At 43.3% G+C, this 23,748-nt stretch overlaps 1 protein-coding gene and 1 long non-coding RNA gene across 2 annotated transcripts in view; both read left to right on the plus strand.

Moving 5' to 3' along the window:
• LOC145867298 (uncharacterized) overlaps window positions 1–23,748 on the plus strand; it is a 680,253-nt gene that overhangs the window by 591,522 nt on the left and 64,983 nt on the right. The window lies entirely within an intron of this gene.
• On the plus strand, window positions 19,811–22,352 carry LOC145867285 (uncharacterized). The gene is made up of 2 exons (XM_082971354.1): window positions 19,811–19,992; window positions 20,366–22,352. Exons 1-2 carry the CDS (start codon window positions 19,914–19,916, stop codon window positions 22,246–22,248), a joined length of 1,962 nt encoding a protein of 653 aa, XP_082827480.1. The 5' UTR covers window positions 19,811–19,913; the 3' UTR covers window positions 22,249–22,352.

Genomic DNA, 23,748 nt, shown 5'->3' on the forward strand with positions numbered 1-23,748 from the left:
AGCATCAAGTCTACAATATTGTTAGTTTCCCTGTGATTCATTTTTAATGTTTTTATTGTACATCATTATTTATATATTGTAAATGTCATGAAAAGCACTATACAAAGTAAATGTATTATTTATTATGGTCTGACATGTCTGCAGAAATGTTGCAATTTCTTAACCTGTTATGGTGTAGGGGGCAGTATTTTCACGGCCGGATAAAAAACGTACCTGATTTAATCTGGTTACTACTCCTGCCCAGAAACTAGAATATGCATATAATTAGTAGATATGGATAGAAAACACTCTAAAGTTTCTAAAACAGTTTGAATGGTGTCTGTGAGTATAACAGAACTCATATGGCAGGCCAAAACCTGAGAAGATTCCATACAGGAAGTGCCCTGTCTGACAATTTGTTTTCCTTTTGTTGCATCTCTATCGAAAACACAGCGTCTGTGCTGTAACGTGACATTTAAGGCTTCCATTGGCTCTCAGAAGGCGCCAGAAAGTGGAATGAAGTGTCTGCTGTCTCTGGGCGAAGAACAGCAGGAGATTTTGTTAGTGGTCAGCCTGGGAACACTGGAGATGCGGGTTCATGAGAATTCTCAATTTTTTTCTTTCAGCCTTTGAATGAATACAACGTCGCCCGGTTGGAATATTATCGCTATTTTATGAGAAAAATAGCATAAAAATTGATTTTAAACAGCGTTTGACATGCTTCGAAGTACGGTAATAGAATATTTAGAATTTTTTTGTCACGAAATGCGTTCGCGCGTAACCCTTCGGATAGTGACCTGAACGCACAAACAAAACAGAGCTATTTCAATATAACTATGGATTATTTGGAACCAAAACAGCATTTGTTGTTGAAGTAGAAGTCCTGGGAGTGCATTCTGACGAAGAACAGCAAAGGTAATCCAATTTTTCTAATAGTAAATCTGAGTTTAGTGAGCACCAAACTTGGTGGGTGTCAAATTAGCTAGCCTGTGATGGCCGAGCTATCTTCTCAGAATATTGCAAAATGTGCTTTCGCCGAAAAGCTATTTTAAAATGTGACACCGCGATAAAATAAAGGAGTTTTGTATCTATAATTCTTAAAATAATTGTTCTGTATCTATAATTCTTAAAATAATTGTTATGTATTTAGTGAACGTTTATTGTGAGTAATTTAGTAAATTCACCAGAAGTTTGCGGTGGGTATGCTAGTTCTGAACATCACATGCTAATGTAAAAAGCTGTTTTTTGATATAAATATGAACTTGATTGAACAAAACATGCATGTATTGTATAACATAATGTCCTAGGAGTGTCATCTGATGAAGATCATCAAAGGTTAGTGCTCTGCATTTAGCTGTGGTTTTGGTTTTTGTGACATATATGCTTGCTTTGAAAATGGCTGTGTGATTATTTTTGGCAGGGTACTCTCCTGACATAATCTAATGTTTTGCTTTCGCTGTAAAGCCTTTTTGAAATCGGACAGTGTGGTTAGATTAACGAGAGTCTTGTCTTTAAAATTGTGTAAAATAGTCATATGTTTGAGAAATTGAAGTTATAGCATTTGAGGTATTTGTATTTCGCGCCACGCTCTATCATTGGATATTGGTGAGGCGTTCCGCTAACGTCTGTCCTTAAGAAGTTTTAATGTGTTTTGTAAATATTAATTCACATTTTGTGGTGGCACTAAATAAACAATGAATTATTTAAATCAATATTGTCAATATTGTTGTTATTAAAATATGTTTTTTATAATGCAGGGAGGGTGGACCGAGAGTTAAAAAAATGAACCCCAAAATGTTCTTTGAGGAACTTATAGGGGTTCCCCCACAGTTTCAATGTTGAATTTGAAGAACCCCTAAACTCCAGGAACCTTTACGGGACGCTTCTTCAACATCAACAGCTAGTCAGACACCTTGGTTCACTCTAACTTTATGGAAAAAGGTTTATTCAATAAATCTAGCAACTCCTCTCATACTGGGAAGAACCCTACGCCTTAAGGGCAGTTTATTTCAATTAAGGTACCCGGACGTTTTATAGTTTCATCCTTAGGGCAACTTACCCTAAAGTGGACACACTCCCATCAGTTTCTGAGACAATTGCCCAGACTTTGTAGACTGTTTAATAATGCTTAAACCTCATCTTTATCAAATGATCCATTAAAGATACCAACTCAAAACCTACGTTCGTCTACATATGGGTTGTTTAAATTGTATCTAATTATATTCCCAGTATTACTTCATCAAATCTCTATTAATCATTATACACACATACAATTCATCATATTTTCATATATTCACAGAATCCATATAAAACATAAGAAATTCAGGTAGTCACGACAACCATTCAATTTGCTTTTTCAGGGACTCTCCATAGCAACGAAGCATCTCTCCAAACATCCTCCTAGCAGAACCAAAAATAAACTTTAGTTTCCCGGACAATGACCATGGGATCCTCAACGGTTCTCAAAACCTCCCAGAGACCACGGCAAAATCAAGCCTCGCAGGAACTATAGACCTTCCGCTGCTTCCTAAAATATCATTCCCCTCTCAATACCACCCCGTGATATTCTATGATGGCAGTGAAGGAACGGAACCACAAGATAACGTTAGTTGGTAGAGCATGGTGTTTGCAACGCCAGCATGGTGTGTGCAACGCCAGGGTTGTGTGTTCGATTCCCACGGGGGCCAGTACAAAAAAATTACAAATGTATGAAATGTATGCGTTCACTACTCTAAGTTGCTCTGGGTAAGAACATCTGCTAAATGACTAAAATGTAAAATGTCAATCATCTGATTAAGCATATTTCTATATGAAGAACTATAGATCTCTGTGAGGAACTACAGATCTCTGTTACTATCCAAACATCAGATTAAGACTCAGTCACACAACTCTCATATCACAGTCATACAATGCTATTCTCAAACAAACCTAATCAATGAGTTGTTTTTCAACAATATTTTAACCTGCAGTAATATTTTCACATTTCTATCTCATGCTCATCTATACTCGGCTCGCTGCCTCTCAGATCAAAGGTGGGTCCATTTGTTCTGTTCCCGCAGTGTGGTCTCCCTGAGATCCCAAGTTAGAGGAATCCCTTGTGGACCATTTACCCAGGTCATCAGGAGCGGTCACCAAGTCAAGATTCACATCCCCATCGCCAAATGTGGTGGTTAATTTCTTTAAAATCAAATGAGACCAACTTATCACACAAGTCAGAGTTATTCTAAAACTAAATCTTTATTCACTTATTAATTAGGGAGCAGGTCAATACAACATACACATATAAAGTTAATCAATTGAGTGTTCTACAATAATGATGGCTGGTCGACGAATCACCCCCAGATGAAAGTACAAAGGTCTTTTATAGCCAAGATACACCCCTTTCAACCTACACAAACAACAGATGTATAGAACGGGTCACAAGGTTAAGATTTGTATGAAAAATACTTACAATTCTCAGCAGACAGTATCTGCTGTAAAAACAGTACTCTTTGTGTAGAGACCAGGGTCTGGCCCTGGGGTCATCTCTCCCTGGTACCATATAGAACAGAAACATTAACTTATGCTCTGGAATGCAGTCTCTTTAGGTTTTATCACCCAAAAGACATTGTAAATCTCCTGTCAGTGTTTTGCGCTCAGTGTCCACTGAAAGTTGACTAGTAACAACAACTGGGACCTAAAAGACACCCACCATGAGACCCACTAAATCTGCCCAAGAAGAGACAAACAAAAGAAAAACCCACACCAAACTTAAAGACAGGAAGCAAACCAAAACGGTGGTGCAACTAAAGGTGTTGACTCTCCACATGTATCAAGACAACTGGAGCACTGGGCCAGACACTCTTAAATAGAACCTGGACCAGCTCAGGTGAAACACCTTCCCACTAACGAGATGGACAAGCCAGCACAGGTGTAACACATACTGACTAACGAGGTGACACCAATCAGTGTGTCCTACGTGCTAACGAGCTAGACGTGCTAACGAGCTAGACGGGCTGACGAGCTAGACGGGCTAACGAGCTAGACGAGCTGACGAGCTAGACGTGCTCACGGGCTAGACGAGCTGACGTGCTAACGAGCTAGACGGGCTAACGAGCTAGACGTGCTAACGAGCTAGACGTGATAACAAGCTAAAGTCCAACCACAAAACATAAATGGAAAAACCAAAGCCTGTAGCACCTTCCCCCTTATGACAACAAATATATCCTATATTTTTGTTGGACAAGTTTGCTCACCACCAACAGAAAACAACTTGCTGTCAACAATTAAAAACAAGAAAAAAAACGTACTTCTAAATAATAATATACAATCATATAATTTTTCTCCTTTTTCTTTCTATAGAATCCTAAAACTCACTAGCTTCTAGAACTCTCGTCTTCCTAAAACTCACTAGCTTCTAGAACTCTCGTCTTCCTAAAACTCACTAGCTTCTAGAACTCTCGTCTTCCTAAAACTCACTACCTTCTAGAACTCTCGTCCCCTTGGAACAAGCCCAAACAAAAATCAAATTGTATTAGTCATGTCTGATTTCAAGAGCAAACTCCTGCAATATCTCGATAGGCATGTTGTTGGATCGGGGCCCAGTCCCCAATGTCATGCTCCAGTACATTTGGGTTGGCATATCTGAGAATGAACCCTGATATTCTAAAAGCAGGATAATGATGGTTGCATCAATAATTATGATGTCTAAATGTTACATGAATTGTAAATATGAAATATGAAAAGCAAATGTACACCCCTTTGTTAATATGTATTGGCAATAATTAACTTAAGGGTGAGGCATGGAATAATAAAACACGTATCTTTTGTCAGGCTGAATGTTTGAAATATGAGGTGATTTGAGACCTGCTTCTTCAGAAGTGGAATAAAGACATATAACACTTGGATGTTGTAAATAAATACTGGAGTGATGTAAGATTGTTACATTTTTTTTAATTATAGACCAATTTATTACACTGCGTCCTTATGTATAGGCTGCAAGTACCTTGAAATTAAGTTGTTTTCAAGTCATTGAAAGAACGACCCGAAAATACATCTTTTCAACTTTCACTTTGAACTACAAGCGAACATATATATAGTCTTATTTTCAACGTCTTTTGAATGACATTTTGCTAAATGAGAATAGCGCAATGTCACAACACAGTTTTAACGTGTCCAAATCAATAACCAATATGCAGAAACAGTTTGGGATATATTGAAAACCTAAACATTTTGAAGTGTTGCATTTTGATTCAAGTGGGTGACCAACATGGTAAGTGTAACACAACTCTATTTTTGTTAGTCACTTTTTGTTACATCTCATAAATAGTAACTCTTTCAATTCAGAGCCTGGATTTTACTTTCCACTGAGGCTAATATCAACTGAACATTTAGGGTTCTACATTCATTCCTTAAAATACTGCTACTACAATGTTAAAACATTCTATATTGTGACGTTACTAAAATACTTCCACAATATTAAAAACATTTTACATTATTTCATTGATATCATGAAACAACTCCATGTATTTTCTGATGTTTAGTCAGAGATTTTTTATTAGAGTATCTCTTCCCACATTGATTACAGCTATGAGATTTCTCTCCTGTGTGTGTTCTCTGGTGTATAGTTAGATAGCTAGCTGTAGTAAAACTCTTCCTACATTGATCACAGCTATAAGGTTTCTCTCCTGTGTGTGTCCGCTGGTGTGATGTCAGGCTGGTTGACTGAGTAAAACTCATCCCACATTGACCACAGCTATAAGGTATCTCTCCTGTGTGTCTTCTCTGGTGTGATATTAGGTTGTTTAGCCAAGTAAAACGCTTCCCACACTGACTACAGCTATAAAGTTTCTCTCCTGTGTGTGTTCTCTGGTGTATAGTTAGATTGCTAGATGTAGAAAAACTTTTCCCACATTGGTCACAGATATAAGGTTTCTCTCCTGTGTGTGTTCTCTGGTGTATAGTTAGATAGCTAGATGTAGTAAAACTCTTCCCACATTGATCACAGCTATAAGGTTTCTCTCCTGTGTGTGTCCGCTGGTGTACTATCAGGCTGTATTGCCGAGAAAAACTCTTCCCACATTGATCACAGCTATAAGATTTCTCTCCTGTGTGTGTTCTCTGGTGTTCAGTCAGAGAGCCAGATATACAGAAACTCTTTCCACATTGATCACAGCTATATGGTTTCTCTCCTGTGTGTATTCTCTGATGTATAGTGAGATAGCTAGATCTGGTAAATCTCTTCCCACATTGATCACAGCTGTAAGGTTTCTCTCCAGTGTGAATTCTTTGATGTATTTTAAGGTCTGATGAAGTGTTGAATCTTTTCCCACAGCCAGAGCAGCAGTTAGATTTCTTCCCTGTGGGTCTCTGCTGGTGTTTCTTTAGGAGTTCTGATCTGGAGAGACTTTTCTCTGCCTCTTCAGCATCATGATGTTGTTGAGGCTCCCAGGAGGATCCCCGATAGTCACGTCTCTCTCCTGTGTGAATGACAAAGTCAGACAGACGGTTAAAGGCCCACAACAGCAGAAATCAAATCAAATGTATTTATATAGCCCTTCTTACATCAGCTGATGTCACAAAGTGCTGTATAGAAACCCAGCCTAAAACCCCAAACAGCGAGCAATGCAGGTGTAGAAGCACGGTGGCTAGGAAAAACTCCCTAGAAAGGCCAAAACCTAGGAAGAAACCTAGAGAGGAACCAGGCTATGAGGGGTGGCCAGTCCTCTTCTGGCTGTGCCGGGTGGAGATTATAACAGAATATGGCCAAGATGTTAAATTGTTCATAAATGACCAGCATGGTCAAATAACAATAATCACAGTAGTTGTCGAGGGTGCAACAGGTCAGGACCCCAGGAGTAAATGTCAGTTGGCTTTTCATAGCTGATCATTGAGAGTATATCTACCGCTCCTGCTGTCTCTAGAGAGTTGAAAACAGCAGGTCTGCAGGTCTGAGACTGTTTATTTGAGGTGATGCCCAGAGCATACCCGTGAAGTTGTACAACAATTCATATCTGTTAAATTATTTGACAATTAAGACAGTCAAGTTAGCAACAAGTCATATTTAGTCTTGTTTTCACATTAGTAGTAACTACAAATAAGTTATTAAAGTTGTTGTAACTCTAAGCAGTGTGCCAGATGACTTTTGGTCTCCAATATAGGTCCTTTCAGCACGAGGGCAAAGCACACACAATTTGATTACAGAAACTCCTCCCTGCTAATGAGGAAACCACTAGTTATGGATGTACTATATCTGGTAATGAGGAAACCACTAGTTATGGATGTAGTATATCTGGTAACGAGGAAACCACTAGTTATGGATGTAGTATATCTGGTAATGAGGAAACCACTAGTTATGGATGTAGTATATCTGGTAATGAGGAAACCACTAGTTATGGATGTAGTATATCTGGTAATGAGGAAACCACTAGTTATGGATGTAGTATATCTGGTAATGAGGAAACCACTAGTTATGGATGTAGTATATCTGCTAATGAGGAAACCACTAGTTATGGATGTAGTATATCTGGTAATGAGGAAACCACTAGTTATGGATGTAGTATATCTGCCTGGAGCAAAAATGGTGAGAAAAGATTTTAGTTTTTCACAATGTATTCTGAATGTGAATGGGGGAAACTCAGGGGAGTAGCCTCCATTTCCAGGTTGCTGATGAGTTCATTTCACACTACTTTGGATTATAATTGTAAGGCTCGTTTGAATGTCCTGCTTAATATGTTTGTGTTATTGTTGTAAGTCAACGGCTTTACACTTAAAAAACACTTCAACCAGTAAAATGCTCCTTGGCTTTTCCATCAGCCTGACAATGAGGGTTTGTACACTGCTTGTTTGCCAAATTGGCCCATAACTTCACCTAACAACAAATACAGGAAAATAGCTCTGTGTGTTGTACAATAGCCTATCCATCAAGGAACAGTTCTCTACACATTATGAGCAAAGCAGGAATGTTGGATCCAACGTGGAGCACGGCATAACTGTCTTTACCAGAGTAATGAATGAAGAAGCACTTTTGGTTGTTGTTGCATGTTGTTGCATTCCTGGATCAGCTGATGATCGTTGAACATGTGACTGTAACTAAACAGCTACAGTATTAAGAATTATGAGTAATTATTGAAGAACCACATTAATGACAGTATCCATTTGGGTGTTGTCAATAAAGTTACTATATATTTTTTTACCTTTATTTAACCAGGTAGGCCAGTTACCTGGCCAAGATAAAGCAAAGCGACAAAAACAACAGTTACACGTTGGATAAACAAACAAACAGTCAATAACACAATTAGAAAAATCTATATACAGTGTGTGCAAATGGAGTATGGAGGTAAGGCAATAAATAGGCCATAGTAGCGAAGTAATTACAATTTAGCAAATTTACACTGGAGGGATAGATGTGCAGATGATGATGTGTAAGTAGAAATACTGGTGTGCAAAAGAGCAAAAAAAGTCAATAAAAACATGGGGATGAGGTAGGTAGTTGGATGGGCTATTTACAGATGGGCTGTGTACAGCTGCAGCGATCGGTAAGCTGATCAGATAGCTGATGCTTAAAGTTAGTGAGGGAGATATATGTCTCCAACTTCAGCAATTTTTGCAATTCGTTCCAGTCATTGGCAGCAGACAACTGGAGGGAAAGGCGGCCAAAGGAGGTGTTGGCTTTGGGGATGACCAGTGAGATATACCTCCTGGAGCGCGTGCTATGGGTGGGTGTTGCTATGGTGACCAGTGAGCTGAGTTAAGGCGGCCTAGCAAAGACTTATAGATGACCTGGAGCCAGTGGGTTTGGCGACGAATATGTAGCGAGGGCCAGCCGACAAGAGCATACAGGTCGCAGTGGTGGGTGGTATATGGGGCTTTGGTGACAAAACGGATGGCACTGTGATAGACTGCATCCAGTTTGCTGAGTAGAGTGTTGGAGGCTATTTTGTAAATGACATCGCCGAAGTTAAGGATCGGTAGGATAGTCAGTTTTACGAGGGTATGTTTGGCAGCGTGACTGAAGGAGGCTTTGTTGCGAAATAGGAAGCTGGTTCTAGATTTCATTTTGGATTGGAGATGCTTAATATTTTAATATTAGTCTGGAAGGAGAGTTTATAGTCTAACCAGACACCTAGGTATTGTAGCTGTCCACATATTCTAAGTCAGAACCATCCAGAGTAGTGATGCTAGTCGGGCGGGTGTAGGCAGCGATCGGTTGTTGATTGATCGGTTGTTCTTATCAGCTGATGAGTCTGCCAATAAGAATACGGTGATTGACAGAGTCGAAAGCCTTGGCCAGGTCGATGAAGACGGCTGCACAGTACTGTCTTTTATCGATGGCGGTTATGATATCGTTTAGTACCTTGAGCATGGATGAGGTCCACCCGTGACCAGCTCGGAAACCGGATTGCACAGCGGAGAAGGTACGGTGGGATTCAAAATGGTCAGTGATCTGTTTGTTAACTTGGCTTTCGAAGACGTTAGAAAGGCAGGGCAGGATGGATATAGGTCTGTAACAGTTTGGGTCTAGAGTGTCACCTCCTTTGAAGAGGGGGATGACCACGGAAGCGTTCCAATCTTTAGGAATCTCAGACGATATGAAAGAGGTTGAACAGACTAGTAATAGGGGTTGCCACAATGGCGGCGGATAATTTTAGAAAGAGAGGGTCCAGATTGTCAAGACCAGCTGATTTGTACGGGTCCAGGTTTTGCAACTCTTTCAGAACATCAGCTATCTGGATTTGGGTGAAGAAGAAGATGGGGAGGCTTAGGGAAGTAGCTGTGGGGAGCTGTTGGCCGGGGTTGGGGTAGCGATGAGGAAAGCATGGCCAGCCGTAGAGAAATGCTAATTGAAATTCTCGATTATCGTGGAGTTATCGGTGGTGACAGTGTTTCCTAGCCTCAGTGCAGTGGGCAGCTGGGATGAGGTGCTCTTAGTCTCCATGGACTTTACAGTGTCCCAAAACTTTTTGGAGTTAGAGCTACGGGATGCAAATTTCTGTTTGAAAAAGCTAGCCTTTGCTTTCCTAACTGACTGTGTGTATTGGTTCCTGACTTCTCTGAAAAGTTGCATATCGCGGGGACTATTCGATGCTAATGCAGTACGCCATAGGATGTTTTTGTGCTGGTCGAGGGCAGTCAGGTCTGGAGTGAACCAAGGGCTATATCTGTCCTTAGTTCTACATTTTTTGAAAGGGGCATGCTTATTTAAGGTGGTGAGGAAATTACTTTTAAAGAACAACCAGGCATCCTCTACTGACTGGATGAGGTAAAAGTCCTTCCAGGATACCCGGGCCAGGTCGATTAGAAAGGCCTGCTTGCAGAAGTGTTTTAGGGAGCGTTTGACAGTGATGAGGGGTGGTCGTTTGACCGCGGACCCATAGCGGATGCAGGCAACGATCGCTGAGATCCTGATTGAAAACAGCAGAGGTGTATTTAGAGGGCAAGTTGGTCAGGATAATATCTATGAGGGTGCCCATGTTTAGGGATTTAGGGTTGTACCTGGTGGTTTCCTTGATAATTTGTGTGAGATTGAGGGCATCTAGCTTGGATTGTAGGACGGCCGGGGTGTTAAGCATATCCCAGGTTAGGTCACCTAATATAACCAAATCTGAAGATAGATAGGGGGCAATCAATTCACACATGGTTTCCAGGGCACAGCTGGGAGCTGAGGGGGGTCTATAACAGGCGGCAACAGTGAGAGACTTATTTCTGGAGAGATTCATTTTTAAAATTAGAAGCTCGAACTGTTTGGGTATGGACTTGGGAAGTATGACAGAACTTTGCAGGACATCTCTGCAGTAGATTGCAACTCCTCTCTTTTTGACAATTCTATCTTGACTGAAAATGTTGTGGTTGGGGATGGAAATTTCAGAATTTCTGGTTGCCTTCCTAAGCCAAGATTCAGACACGGCCAGGACATCACACAGGGCCTGGGTTAACCTCTACATCACCCGAGGAACAGAGGAGTAGGATGAGGGTACGGCTAAAGGCTATCAGAATTGGTCGAATACTGCGTTGGGAACAGAGAATAAAAGGAGCAGATTTCTGGGCGTGGTAGGATAGATTCAAGGCATAATGTACAGACAGGGGTATGGTAGGGTGCGGGTACAGTGGAGGTAAACCTAGGCATTGAGTGATGATAAGAGAGGTTGGATCTCTGGAGGCACCAGTTATGAGGTCACCGCATGTGTGGGAGGTGGGACAAAAGAGTTCTCTGAGGCATGTTGAGTGGGACTAGGGGCTCTGCAGTAAAATAAAACAAGGATAACTACCCTAAACAACAGTATACAAGGCATATTGACATTAGAGAGACATAAAGCGAGGCATAAAGCAATCACAAGTGTTGATTGGGAGAGCTAGCTAAGAGAACAACGGGTAAGACAACAACAGTTAATCAGCTAAGACAATAACAGGTAAAATGGTGATGAATGGGCAGAGAGGGTCAGTTAACTACATACGGGGCCTGAGTTCGAGTCTGTGGCAGACAGATAAACAAAATAAACAAAATGGAGACCCGTGATTAATGAACAATCCAGCAGGCATCAGCTATGTAGCCAAGTGATCATAGGGTCCAGTGAACAGGAATATATGAAACAGGGAATCAGTTAGGTAGTCGTTACTACGCTAGCATCTTCCGCGCCTGGCTCGAGGCTAACTGGTGCTAGCTTCGGGACAAGGGCGTCACCGACATCCTGCAAAGGCCAGTTGAGGGCACATCGGACGGATTACGTTGGCAGACCAGTCGCGATGGATTGGCGGGGCTCCATGTTTACAAAGGGTCCAGGCCAATTGGCAAAAGAGGTATTGTAGCTGGAGTAATTTTGTTTGCTAGCCGGGAGATGCACCTGGCTCAAGGCTAACTGGTGCTAGCTTCAGGACAAGGGTGTTAGCCACTATAGCCACTCCGGTGCAAAGGTCATCACGGCAGGAATCCGGTGATGTAGTGGCTTCTAGTGAAGAGTCTGGGAGGCATCAGCTGTGTAGCCGAGTGATCATAGGGTCCACTGAGCAGGCCGGGAGATGGGCCTGGCTCAAGGCTAGCTTCGAGGCTGGGCCACTCGGTAGCAGCTAGCTAGCTGTGATTATCCGATGTAATGGTCCAGAGCTTACGGCAGGAATACGGTGATGTAGTGGAGAAAAAAAGTCCAATATGCTCAGGGTTGATAACGCGCTGTGCAGACTGGCAGGTATAATCCAGGCAAAAAGCGGCTGGTGTCTGAGCTAAAAAGGTAAAGCAGTGGCTAAAAATGACTAAATAGCTAGTTGCTAATTAGCTGCTTAGCTCCTGATGGCTAGGTTCTGATGGAGGTTCTAGCTATAAGGTCTAAAAAATAGCAGATCCGTATCACATTGGGTGAGGCGGATTGCCGGAAAGTATATTTAATTTAAACATGGAAAAAGAGATTGAAATATTTTGCAATATATACAAAAAAAGACGAAAAACAACAACATTTACAACAACAATCACGTCATACTGCTACGCCATCTTGGATTAGAAGATGACTCAGTTAAAAAACATTGGATACAGCAAACTCTGAAATGATTTAGTATTTCTGTGCCCACAAACTGTTTTCCCAGAGTAACATAAGGAGCCACTAAATGATACGAAGGTCGAGTGCATTTTCATTCACCCGTCGCTGGAAGCCCCGCCTTCCACAGGTGATGAGCGTGAGGCTCGGGTTTATTCCTTAAAATTTAATACCGCTCTTCACCGACCCAGGAAGGGGTGGGGCCAAACAAGTGTTGCACCTCATTTCCCTCCTTCAGGGAACAGTAATTATAGTGTTAGGTTCTAATTTTTCAGAGTAAATAACTCACGGACACTAGAGAAGCTTGTGCAAGTTTAATTCTTCCCAAAGGGTCGTTACAGCTGTAATTCAGACAAAAACATGTTCTCACCATCACAAGTATATATACCCCACTTTGTACACTCCTTCAAACCAATCCTTACATCTTCTGGTTCAACAGGAAGAGGGTAACAGGATACTAAACCCTTATTACTCCCATCAGGGGATCTGACCTGACCTCCTGACCTCAACCCCTCCTTCGCCTAATCCACAGATGTCCATCCGCTTCCCCTAAAGCAATCCTGTGATCTCCTCCCGTCCACCCAGCACATTCCACAGCCACTCTGTCTTTCTACAGATCTCACTCCTTTATATACTCTGTGTCTGATCTATCATGTCTTTAATATGATCAAAGTTTAGAATCCAACAATAGTCATAAAGTTACACTCCCTTTTAGTCGGTCAACTTCGGTACTATGGGACAATACAATCATTCTCAATGCCGACCCAAACGGACACTAAATGAAACGGCCCCTGGCAGACCACCCAGACCTGACCCCGCAAGATGCTTCAGTTTTGTCAATTTATTAATTGTCTTTTGTTTGAAACACTCCTGTCAATGTTGAGTAAGGACGCACACCTAATTACGCATATAGAAGTAGGACTAGTCTACCTTGCCTGTGTGCAAATGTAGGCCTATAAAATGTGCCCATTTGGGGATGTCTGATAGTATTTCTGATTGTCTTAATGCACCACCACTAATGAGTTGTGGAGCTTCTCAAAGCAAATGTTTCTTCACCTCAAACAGCAAGTGCACCTCAGCCACGCTCAAGGTCCTAAACGATATCTTAACCGCCATCGATAAGAAACAATACTGTGCAGCCGTATTAATTGACCTGGCCAAGGTTTTCGACTCTGTCAATCACCACATCCTCATCGGCAGACTCAATAACATTGGTTTCTCAAATGATTGCCTCGCCTGGTTCACCAACTACTTCTCTGATAGAGTTCAGTGTGTCAAATCGGAGGGCCTGTTGTCCCGACCTCTGGCAGTCTCTATGGGGGTGCCACAGGGTTCAATTCTTGGGCCGACTCTCTTCTCTGTATACATCAATGATGTCGCTCTTGCTGCTGGTGAGTCTCTGATCCACCTCTACGCAGACGACACCATACTAATGGCCCTTCTTTGGACACTGTGTTAACAACCCTCCAGACGAGCTTCAATGCCATACAACTCTCCTTCCGTGGCCACCAACTGCTCTTAAATACAAGTAAAACTAAATGCATGCTCTTCAACCGATCGCTGCCTGCACCTGCCCGCCCGTCCAGCATCACTACTCTGGACGGTTCTGACTTAGAATATGTGGACAACTACAAATACCTTGGTGTCTGGTTAGACTGTAAACTCTCCTTCCAGACTCACTATAAGCATCTCCAATCCAAAGTTAAATCTAGAACTGGCTTCCTATTTCGCAACAAAGCATCTTTCACTCATGCTGCCAAACATACCCTCATAAAACTGACCATCCTACCGATCCTCGACTTCGGCGATGTCATTTACAAAATAGCCTCCAATACCCTACTCAATAAATTGGATGCAGTCTGTCACAGTGCCATCCGATTTGTCACCAAAGCCCCATATACTACCCACCACTGTGACCTGTACACTCTCGTTGGCTGGCCCTCGCTTCATACTCGTCGCCAAACCCACTGGCTCCAGGTCATCTACAAGACCCTGCTAGGTAAAGTTCCCCCTTATCTCCGCTCACTGGTCATCATAGCAGCACCCACCTGTAGCACGCGCTCCAGCAGGTATATCTCCCTGGTCACCCCCAAAGCCAATTCCTCCTTCGGCCGCCTCTTCTTCCAGTTCTCTGCTGCCAATGACTGGAACGAACTACAAAAATCTCTAAAACTGGAAACACTTATCTCCCTCACTAGCTTTAAGCACCAGCTGTCAGAGCAGCTCACAGATTACTGCACCTTTACATAGCCCATCTATAATTTAGCCCAACTACCTCTTGCCCTACTGTATTTATTTATTAAGCTCCTTTGCACCCCATTATTTCTACTTTGCACTTTCTTCCACTGCATATCTACCATTCCAGTGTTTTACTTGCTATATTGGATTTACATTGCCACCATGGCCTTTTTTTGCCTTTACCTCCCTTATTTCACTTCATTTGCTCACATTGTATATAGACTTATTTTTCTACTGTATTATTGACTGTATGTTTGTGTAATACCCTTGTTTGAACCAAGTATTGAGTTTATTTGTTATAATTAATTGGTATTATATTTAAAAGATGATTGAAATGCTCCTAAACTGTAATGTTGTTAATGCATTATGCTTTTTGAAGAAATATTTATTTAATGTATAAGTGAATAGTTTGTTTTACTTTGAAGTTTACGTTTTGACCAATAAGGTCGCTTGTTAAGTTGTGGCCAATGGGAGTTGACCTGGTTAACGGGAGGGAAAAAGACGTTGATGAAAGGATGGACGTTTTACCTCAGGACGGTTGGTGAAGAAAAATTATAAAAGAAGACGACAGAACTACAACAAAACCCATAGCTACTAAGACATGAAGGGAAATACATGTTTTATTTAATAAAAGAGTTGTTATAATTTAGTTAAAACTTAGTAAAGACTGAAGCTACCGTCTTGTTGTGGAGGTATTAGCCACCCTAGAGGTTAGCCTAGCATCGTGTGACACCGGGAGATAATTGCTTGGGAAGCTAAACGAGTTCGTGTTGCCATGGGGATATCGGTTACTAAGGAGTACTGTCTGCATGGGTAGCTGTGCTGCCTTGGACTTGGTGAGGAAACCTGCATGGAACTGCCATACTTCGCTGAGGGAATATCTACCATGTAGTGAGTAAGCACAATGTGAGGTGCTTATAAATAAATACATTGGTAATGGTGAGAGGTTAGCATGTTTTGTTGTATCCTCTGTTATTGGTAATGGTGAGAGGTTAGCATGTTTTGTTGTATCCTCTGTTATTGGTAATGGTGAGGAGTTAGCATGTTTTGTTGTAGCCTCTGTTATTGGTAATGGTGAGAGGTTAGCATGTTTTGTTGTAGCCTCTGTTATTGGTAATAGTGAGAGGTTAGCATGTTTTGTTGTAGCCTCTGTTATTGGTAATGGTGAGAGGTTAGCATGTTTTGTTGTATCCTCTGTTATTGGTAATGGTGAGAGGTTAGCATGTTTTGTTGTAGCCTCTGTTATTGGTAATGGTGAGAGGTTAGCATGTTTTGTTGTAGCCTCTGTTATTGGTAATGGTGAGAGGTTAGCATGTTTTGTTGTAGCCTCTGTTATTGGTAACGGTGAGAGGTTAGCATGTGTTGTTGTATCCTCTGTTATTGGTAATGGTGAGAGGTTAGCATGTGTTGTTGTAGCCTCTGTTATTGGTAATGGTGAGAGGTTAGCATGTTTTGTTGTAGCCTCTGTTATTGGTAATGGTGAGAGGTTAGCATGTTTTGTTGTAGCCTCTGTTATTGGTAATGGTGAGAGGTTAGCATGTGTTGTTGTATCCTCTGTTATTGGTAATGGTGAGAGGTTAGCATGTGTTGTTGTAGCCTCTGTTATTGGTAATGGTGAGAGGTTAGCATGTTTTGTTGTAGTCTCTGTTATTGGTAATGGTGAGAGGTTAGCATGTTTTGTTGTAACCTCTGTTATTGGTAATGGTGAGAGGTTAGCATGTTTTGTTGTAGCCTCTGTTATTGGTAATGGTGAGAGGTTAGCATGTTTTGTTGTAGCCTCTGTTATTGGTAATGGTGAGAGGTTAGCATGTTTTGTTGTAGTCTCTGTTATTGGTAATGGTGAGAGGTTAGCATGTTTTGTTGTAGCCTCTGTTATTGGTAATGGTGAGAGGTTAGCATGTTTTGTTGTAGCTTCTGTAACTTTCTCACTATTATTCATGATTCATTCATGATTTTTCTTAATCATGGCATCATCAGGATGCTTTTAGTAGTGTTTAGAAACATGTTATCTACTCACTTGTAAATAAAATGACTCCAGTCACCATCTGTAATGAACACGATGGGAGACAGAGAGCTGGTTTCAAGCGCAGGGCTCAGCAGGTGTTTATTGTAAAGGACCACAGGAGGAGGCAGGTAGCTGGGTCCAGGGGCAGGCAGAAGGTCATACACAGGGGGTCCAAAAAGGCAACAGTACAGGCAGGGAAACGGCAAAAGGCATCATTAGTGAGGCAGGCAAAAACTATCATTCACAGGAGGATTATATACTGTCACCTCATATGAAACATTTGATCTGAAATCCAAAATGTTGGAGTTTAGAGCCACATTTAAAATGTTATCTTCACTGTCAAAATAGATATGGTGTGGACTGTATACTCAATACAATCTAAATCTGATACCTCACTGTCTGTCTTTTGACTGATACTGCTTTTAAACTGGTCTGGTCAGTCTACTCAAATATTTGTACTATAAATGTTTCTATCTGCAGGCAAAACTTTGATAATTTGTAATTTATAATATGATACATTAATTTATGAGTAGATATGGAAGGTTTCAGGACACTGATATATCTGAATATGTTGAAAAAATATACTGCCACTATTTTCACCACCAAAGAATATCAGTGTGATTTTAATATGATTTGACTCTTTGCAGGCTGTCAGGCTGTCTAGTCACAGAGGAAGGCTGTGCTTCTCTGGTCTCAGCTCTGAGGTCAAACCCCTCACACCTGAGAGAGCTGGACCTGAGCTACAATCACCCAGGAGACTCAGGAGTCAGACTGCTCTCTGCTGGACTGGAGGATCCACACTGCAGACTGGAGAAACTCAAGTATGTAGAGGGTTTATGTCAATGTTCATATCAGACATGTTTGACTTTTCAGGCTAGTTAATACAAACATTCTGACCACCACTTGGACAAAGTTATATGCTGTGTGTCTCCAGTGTGTGTCCTGTGAGTGTGTCCTGTGAGTGTGTCCTGTGAGTGTGTGTGTGTGTGTGTGTGTGTCCTGTGAGTGTGTGTGTGTGTGTGTGTGTGTGTGTGTGTGTGTGTGTGTGTGTGTGTCCTGTGTGTGTGTCCTGTGTGTGTGTCCTGTGTGTGTGTCCAGTGTGTGTGTCCTGTGTGTGTGTCCAGTGTGTGTGTGTCCTGTGTGTGTGTGTGTCCTGTGTGTGTGTGTGTGTCCTGTGTGTGTGTGTGTGTCCTGTGTGTGTTTCACACTGAACACACACACACACACACACACACACACACACACACACACACACTGGACTCTCACACACACAGGACACTCACACAGGACACACACACACACTCACATTCACAGGACACACTCACACACACACATTCACAGGACACACACACACACACACACACACACACACACACACACACACTCACAGGACACACACACACACACACACACACTCACAGGACACACTCACAGGACACACTCACAGGACACACTCACAGGACACACTCACAGGACACACTCACAGGACACACTCACAGGACACACTCACAGGACACACTCACAGGACACACACACACACACACTCACAGGACACACACACACACTCACAGGACACACACACACACTCACAGGACACACACACACACACACACACACAGGACACACACACACACAGGACACACACACACACACACACACACAGGACACACACACACACACACAGGACACACACACACACACACAGGACACACACACACACACACACAGGACACACACACACACACACAGGACACACACACACACAGGACACACAGGACACACACACACACAGGACACACACACACACACACACACACACAGGACACACACACACACACACACAGGACACACACACACACACACACACACACACACACACACACACACACACACACTCACAGGACACACACTCACAGGACACACACACACACACACACACTCACAGGACACACACACACACACACACACTCACAGGACACACACACACACACACACACACACACTCACAGGACACACACACACACACACACACTCACAGGACACACACACACACACACACACTCACAGGACACACACACACACTCACAGGACACACACACACACACTCACAGGACACACACACACACACACACACACTCACAGGACACACTCACAGGACACACACACTCACAGGACACACACACACACACTCACAGGACACACACACACACACACTCACAGGACACACACACACACTCACAGGACACACACACACACACTCACAGGACACACACACACACACACACACACAGGACACACACACACACACACTCACAGGACACACACACACTCACAGGACACACACACACACTGGACGCACACACACTGGACGCACACACACTGGACGCACACACACTGGACTCACACACACACACTGGACACAAACACTGAAAACGCTCTTACCAACGCTTGTCCAGTGCGTGTTTGTGTCCAGTGTGTGTGTGTGTGTGAGTCCAGTGTGTGTCCAGTGTGTGTGTGTGTGTGAGTCCAGTGTGTGTGTGTGTGTGTGTGTGTGAGTCCAGTGTGTGTGTGTGTGTGTGAGTCCAGTGTGTGTGTGTGTGTGTGTGTGAGTCCAGTGTGTTTGTGTGTGTGTGAGTCCAGTGTGTGTGTGTGTGTGTGTGTGTGTGTGTGTGTGTGAGTCCTGTGTGTGTGTGTGTGTGTGAGTCCAGTGTGTGTGTGTGTGTGAGTCCAGTGTGTGTGTGTGTGTGAGTCCAGTGTGTGTGTGTGTGTGAGTCCAGTGTGTGTGTGTGTGTGAGTCCAGTGTGTGTGTGTGTGTGTGTGAGTCCAGTGTGTGTGTGTGTGTGTGAGTCCAGTGTGTGTGTGTGTGTGTGAGTCCAGTGTGTGTGTGTGTGTGTGAGTCCAGTGTGTGTGTGTGTGAGTCCAGTGTGTGTGTGTGTGTGTGTGTGTGTGTGTGTGTGTGTGTGTGTGTGTGTGTGTGTGAGTCCAGTGTGTGTGTGTGTGTGTGTGTGTGTGTGAGTCCAGTGTGTGTGAGTCCAGTGTGTGTGAGTCCAGTGTGTGTGAGTCCAGTGTGTGTGAGTCCTGTGTGTGTGAGTGTGTGTGTGTGTGTGTGTGTGTGTGTGTGTGTGTGTGTGTGTGTGTGTGTGTGTGTGTGTGTGTGTGTGTGTGTGTGAGTTCAGGTGTATCCCTCAATGACTGTCTGTTCTTCTGCTTACCGCTACAGTGTGGAACATGGTGGAGAGAACAGAATGAAACCTGGAATTAGAAAATGTGAGTGTTGACTGCTGTGAAGAATATGACTAAGAATAAGTCTTAATTCAAGTTAAGTCAAAGACCACCATCATTACTGACTTGGTCATATTAAATATCATCTGTAGTTCTACAGAAGCAGAAATCAGGGACACCAATGTTTACAAAGAGTTGATGTGTGTGTGTGTGTGTGTGTGTGTGTAATTAATGTGAATAAGTGTGTATTATATTACCATACAGTATAACATATGATCATTCAACAAGTCTCAAGTTACCTTAACTTCTCCTTTTGATACCTAGAAACATCTACATTAAATGAATTAGTGAAAAGTGAGTTAACATTCTAATGTGAATGATGATGATTTCTAATATTGTGTCTGGTTTCATCCATCAGATGTCTGTGATCTCACACTGGACCTAAACACAGTAAACAGACTCCTCTCTCTGTCTGAGGAGAACAGAAAGGTGACATGGAGGAGAGAGGAGCAGCCGTATCCTGATCACCCAGAGAGATTTGAGGACTGTAGACAGGTGCTGTGTAGAGAGGGTCTGACTGGGCGCTGTTACTGGGAGGTAGAGTGGAGTGGGATAATGGGGGCTGGTATAGGAGTGACATATAAAGGAATCAGCAGGAGAGGAGGGGGTGATGACTGTTGGCTTGAATACAGTGACAAGTCCTGGAGTCTGGACTGCGATGACAACAGTTACATAGCCTGTCACAATAATAACTCCACTACCATAGACGTCCCCTCCTCCAGCTGGTATAATAATAACTCCACTACCATAGACGTCCCCTCCTCCAGCTGGTATAATAATAACTCCACTACCATAGACGTCCCCTCCTCCAGCTGGTATAATAATAACTCCACTACCATAGACGTCCCCTCCTCCAGCTGGTATAATAATAACTCCACTACCATAGACGTCCCCTCCTCCAGCTGGTATAATAATAACTCCACTACCATAGACGTCCCCTCCTCCAGCTGGTATAATAATAACTCCACTACCATAGACGTCCCCTCCTCCAGCTGGTATAATAATAACTCCACTACCATAGACGTCCCCTCCTCCAGCTGGTATAATAATAACTCCACTACCATAGACGTCCCCTCCTCCAGCTGGTATAATAATAACTCCACTACCATAGACGTCCCCTCCTCCAGCTGGTATAATAATAACTCCACTACCATAGACGTCCCCTCCTCCAGCTGGTATAATAATAACTCCACTACCATAGACGTCCCCTCCTCCAGCTGGTATAATAATCATCCCACTACCATAGACGTCCCCTCCTCCAGCTGGTATAATAATAACTCCACTACCATAGACGTCCCCTCCTCCAGCTGGTATAATAATAACTCCACTACCATAGACGTCCCCTCCTCCAGCTGGTATAATAATAACTCCACTACCATAGACGTCCCCTCCTCCAGCTGGTATAATAATAACTCCACTACCATAGACGTCCCCTCCTCCAGCTGGTATAATAATAACTCCACTACCATAGACGTCCCCTCCTCCAGCTGGTATAATAATAACTCCACTACCATAGACGTCCCCTCCTCCAGCTGGTATAATAATAACTCCACTACCATAGACGTCCCCTCCTCCAGCTGGTATAATAATAACTCCACTACCATAGACGTCCCCTCCTCCAGCTGGTATAATAATAACTCCACTACCATAGACGTCCCCTCCTCCAGCTGGTATAATAATAACTCCACTACCATAGACGTCCCCTCCTCCAGCTGGTATAATAATAACTCCACTACCATAGACGTCCCCTCCTCCAGCTGGTATAATAATAACTCCACTACCATAGACGTCCCCTCCTCCAGCTGGTATAATAATAACTCCACTACCATAGACGTCCCCTCCTCCAGCTGGTATAATAATAACTCCACTACCATAGACGTCCCCTCCTCCAGCTGGTATAATAATAACTCCACTACCATAGACGTCCCCTCCTCCAGCTGGTATAATAATAACTCCACTACCATAGACGTCCCCTCCTCCAGCTGGTATAATAATAACTCCACTACCATAGACGTCCCCTCCTCCAGCTGGTATAATAATAACTCCACTACCATAGACGTCCCCTCCTCCAGATCCCACAGAGTAGGAGTGTATCTGGACTGGTCAGCCGGCACTCTGTCCTTCTATAGAGCCTCCTCTGACACACTGACCCACCTGATCACATTCACCTCCACATTCACTGAGCCCCTCTATCCAGGGTTTAGGGTTCATTATGTTGGCGACTCAGTGTCCCTGAAATAATAACTGGACACACACACACACACACACACACACACACACACACACACACACACACACTGGACACAGACACACACACACACACACACACTGGACACAAACTGGACACACACACACACATTGGACACACACACACACACACACACACACTGGACACACACAAACACACAGGACACACACACACAAACTGGACACACGCACACTGGACACACGCACACACTGGACACAGACACACACACACACTGGACAAACACACACACACACACACACACACACACACACACACACACACACACACACACACACACACACACACACACAGACTGGACAAACACACACACACACACACACACACACACACACACACACACACACACAGACTGGACAAACACACACACACACACTGGTCAAACGCACACACACTGGACACACACACACACTGGACAAACACACACACACACTGGACACACACACACACAGACTGGACACATACACACACACACACTGGACACACACACACACTGGACACACACTGGACACACACACACACACACACTGGACACACACACACACACACACACACACACACACACACACACACACAGACTGGACACACACACAGACTGGACACACACATCGACACTCACACACACAAACACACTGGATACACACACACACACACACACTCTGGACACACACACAAACACACACACACTGACACACATAAACACTGACACACACACACACACACTGAAACACACACACACACACACTCACTGGACACACACACACACACACACACACTGGACACACGCACACACACACACTGGAAACACACACACACACACACACACACTGGAAACACACACACACACACACACACTGGAAACACACACACACACACACACTGGAAACACACACACACACACACTGGAAACACACACACACACACTGGAAACACACACACACACACTGGAAACACACACACACACACACACACACACACACTCACACACACACAGACTGGACAAACACTCACACACACACACACACACACACACACACACTGGTCAAACACACACACTGGACACAGGCACACACACTGGACACACGCACACACTGGACACACACACAGACTGGACACACACACACACACACACTGGACACACACACAGACTGGACAAACACACACATACACTGGACACAGACTGGACACACACACAGACTGGACACACACACACACACAGACTGGACAAACACACACACACACACACAGACTGGACACACACACACACACACACAGACTGGACACACACACACACACAGACTGGACACACACACTCACACACACTCAAACACACACACACTGGACAAACACACACACACACTCACACAGACACACACACACTGGACAAACACACACACACACACACTGGACAAACACACACAGACTGGACACACACACACACACACACACACACACACACACACTGGACAAACACA

This window comes from Salmo salar, unplaced genomic scaffold, assembly GCF_965601325.2.
Source record: "Salmo salar unplaced genomic scaffold, fSalSal1 ptg000257l, whole genome shotgun sequence".
In the NCBI taxonomy this organism is placed as follows: domain Eukaryota; kingdom Metazoa; phylum Chordata; class Actinopteri; order Salmoniformes; family Salmonidae; genus Salmo; species Salmo salar.